Source organism: Oryx dammah, unplaced genomic scaffold (genome assembly GCF_014754425.2).
Source record: "Oryx dammah isolate SB20612 unplaced genomic scaffold, SCBI_Odam_1.1 HiC_scaffold_25, whole genome shotgun sequence".
NCBI lineage: Eukaryota > Metazoa > Chordata > Mammalia > Artiodactyla > Bovidae > Oryx > Oryx dammah.
Genome location: NW_024070209.1, coordinates 104576574 through 104579458, shown reverse-complemented (window position 1 = coordinate 104579458; position 2885 = coordinate 104576574). Strand labels below are relative to the sequence as shown.

At 62.8% G+C, this 2885-nt stretch overlaps 1 protein-coding gene across 1 annotated transcript in view; it reads left to right on the top strand.

Moving 5' to 3' along the window:
* Positions 1–1266: 1266 nt before the first annotated feature.
* Positions 1267–2885, top strand: part of LOC120852198 (lipocalin-1-like) — a 3479-nt gene continuing 1860 nt past the window's right edge. The window contains exons 1-4 of the mRNA XM_040225622.1: positions 1267–1382; positions 1690–1820; positions 2222–2292; positions 2681–2791. Coding sequence (XP_040081556.1) covers positions 1299–1382; positions 1690–1820; positions 2222–2292; positions 2681–2791 — 397 coding nt within the window. The 5' untranslated portion in view covers positions 1267–1298. The remainder of the gene's footprint in view (positions 1383–1689; positions 1821–2221; positions 2293–2680; positions 2792–2885) is intronic.

Below are 2885 nucleotides of genomic sequence, written 5' to 3'. Positions count from 1 at the left end.
CTGCAGTCACACTGTCCGCTGAGTGTGTGTGTCTGCAGTCACACTGTCTGCTGAGTGTGTGTGTCTATGTCTGGGTTTCCCTGGTGGCTCAGATGGTAAAGACTCCGCCTGCAGTGTGGGAGACCTGGGTTTGGTCCCTGGGTCAGGAAGATCCCCTGGAGGAAGGCTTAGCAACCCACTCCAGTATTCTTGCCTGGAGAATCCCACGGACAGAAGAGCCTGGCGGGCTGCGGTCCACGGGGTTGCAAAGAGTCGGACACGACTGAGCGGTAACGCTTTCACTTTTATCTCTGTCTGAGTGCGTGTATGTCTGAGTGTGTGTATGTCTGCGTGAGGGAGTCTGAGTGTGTATGTATGTCTGAGAGTGTGTGTGTGTCAGGATGTGTGTCTGAGTGTGTGCGTCTGACTGGGTGTGACTGTGTCTCCGTGTCTGCCTGTGTGTGAGTCAGCGTGTGTCCCTGTGCTGTGTAAGTGCGGTCTGAGCGACCGTGTCTGTGTGTCTCAGTGCGTGTATGTATGTGTGTGTGTGTGGGTGTGTCTGCATGTGTGTGGACGAGTGTGTGTCTGTGTTGTGGGTGTCTGAGTGACTGTGTGTGTGTGTGGCTCAGTGAGTTTCTGAGTGAGGTCTTTATCTGAGTGACTTGTGTGTTGGTGTGTGTGTCTGAGTGAGTGTGTGTCTGGATCGGTTCCGTGCGTCTGAATGTGTCTGAATGAGTGTGTGGGTGCACACACGTGTGTACATGTGTCCAGGCCTGTGTCTGTCCTGGTCCCCCCTCCTCACGTCTGATGCACCGCTGATCTGTCTGGAGCAGAAAGGGGGCGTCAAAGTGCCCCCTCGCAGCGCATCTTGTCAGGAGTGCACGCCCCCCTTAGATGCACGGCTGTACTCACGCAGTGGTTGGTGCTGAATCTGAGGTTAAGAAGCCGCTCGGGGACATTTCTCTGACGTGAGCCACGTCCTTCCTGGCAGCGAGCGTGTCACCCTGGCGCTGGCATCGCGAGGCTCCCTCACCTAGCCCCCCTTCCCGTGGACGGACCTGCAAAGCCCAGCCTCCAGCCTGGGCAGCCCGGTGATGACTCGCGGGGCTGAGCGAGGGTTGTTCAGCAACATCAACAATAGCGACCTTTATCTGCTCCACTGCAGAACTGGCCACAGTTTATGGCCAGGAAGGGATTGGTTGACGGTCTCTGCCAAGTTCCGCGGGGACCCTGGGCCGTGGGACATAAAAGGCTGCTGCCTGAGTGGCCGGCACAGCCTCTCTGCACCCAGTGAGTGACCTGTTGGCAGACCCCAGGAGATGAGGGCCCTGCTCTTGACCCTTGGCCTTGTCGCCTCCCTGCAGGCCCAGGATGCTCCAGTCTTGGACAGCTGGACTGAGGATGTGAGGCTCGGATGGACCTGGGGCAGCGGGAGAGGCCCCTGGGAGAGGCATGAACCCTTGCCCCCGAGGCTGTGGTTAAACTGAGCGACGGCGGTCTGAGACAAATGGGCCCGGGTGCCCACGGTCCCGGGGGCCCTGTGGGGCTGGAGCCCAGCTGGGGTGGGTCCGGTGAGGGTGCCAGGCATCTGCTGAGGGTGGGAGGCGGGAGACGCACGGTGCTCCAGCCCGGGGGTGCGGCAGAGTCCGGGGCTGCTGAGCGGGGCGGGGGTGCTCAGCCTGAGCCCTGACGGCAGGCAGCTCTCTCCAGGTGTCAGGAAAGTGGTATCTGAAGGCCGCGACCACTGACCAGGACGTTCCCGGGAAGTATCAGGAGTCGGTGACGGCCATGACCTTCAGCATCCTGGAGGGGGGCGACCTGGAGGCCAAAGTCACGTTGCAGTGAGAGCCGCTTCCCCCCTCCCTGCGGACCCCTCCCACAGCAGGAGAGCGGCGTCGGGGGGTGGGCAGCCCACACTGGGGTCCGTCCCTACGCCTCGAATGACGCTCAGTCCTGGACAGCTTTGAGGGGCCACTGCCTTACTGGGGACCCCGTGCGGGGACAGGTCCCAGATGGGTGAGTGGCTGGGCAGGGCTGGGAGACCTGAGCAGCTGCCGCGTGAGATGCTGAAGGCCCCGCTGGTGCCTGGATTCAGCGGGAGAAGCGCCACGTTCCCGGGGCTGCCTCGGGCCCTGGCCTGCCGGCAGCTGTGGTGGAGCGGGGCACGCGGTGCCCGGGCTGGGCTGGGCTTCCAAGGTGGCTGTCCCCCGGGCATCAGCAGAGCATGGCTTCTGTGTCCTAGGGTTGACGGTCAGTGCCAGGAGACGAGCCTGGTCCTGGAGCAAACCAACGATCCCGGCAGATACACGGCCTGTGAGTCCTGGAGCCCCAGGTTGCGGGGTGGGGAGGTGGATCCCAGCACGTTTCTGGGGGTCAGCTTTCAGCCAGAGAAGCCCCACTCCTTTCTGACCCCCTTAAGTGCCCGGGGACTCCTCCCACTGGTCAGTCTGCCTGAGAGGTGAGAACAGCTGACGCCACGTACAGGTGTGACGGACTCATCCAGAGCTGAAGCTCCCCCCCACTCTAGCCTCTTTGGACCCCCTGAAGCCCTTGGGATCTGCCCACTGGTTGACCACCTCCCGGGCAGGGCCTCTCCTGGGAGCTGGGGGCCCAGGGCCTGGGGGTCTGGCCGGGGTGGAGACGCTGGGCAGGCAGTCCTGGAGGGGCCTGGCTGCTCAGGACCGTGTGCCGCCCTCCACAGATGGGGGCAAGCGCGAGGTGTTCATCTTGCCGCTGCGGGCACAAGACCACTTCATCCTGTACTGCGAAGGCGAGCTGGACGGACGGCAGATCCACGTGGCGAGGCTTCTGGGTGAGGGTCCTGCACCCCAGCCCCGCCAAGCCCCTCCTGCCCCCTTTTCCTGTGCCTTCTGCTCAGGAGAAGGACGAGGCAGCAGGTCCCACGT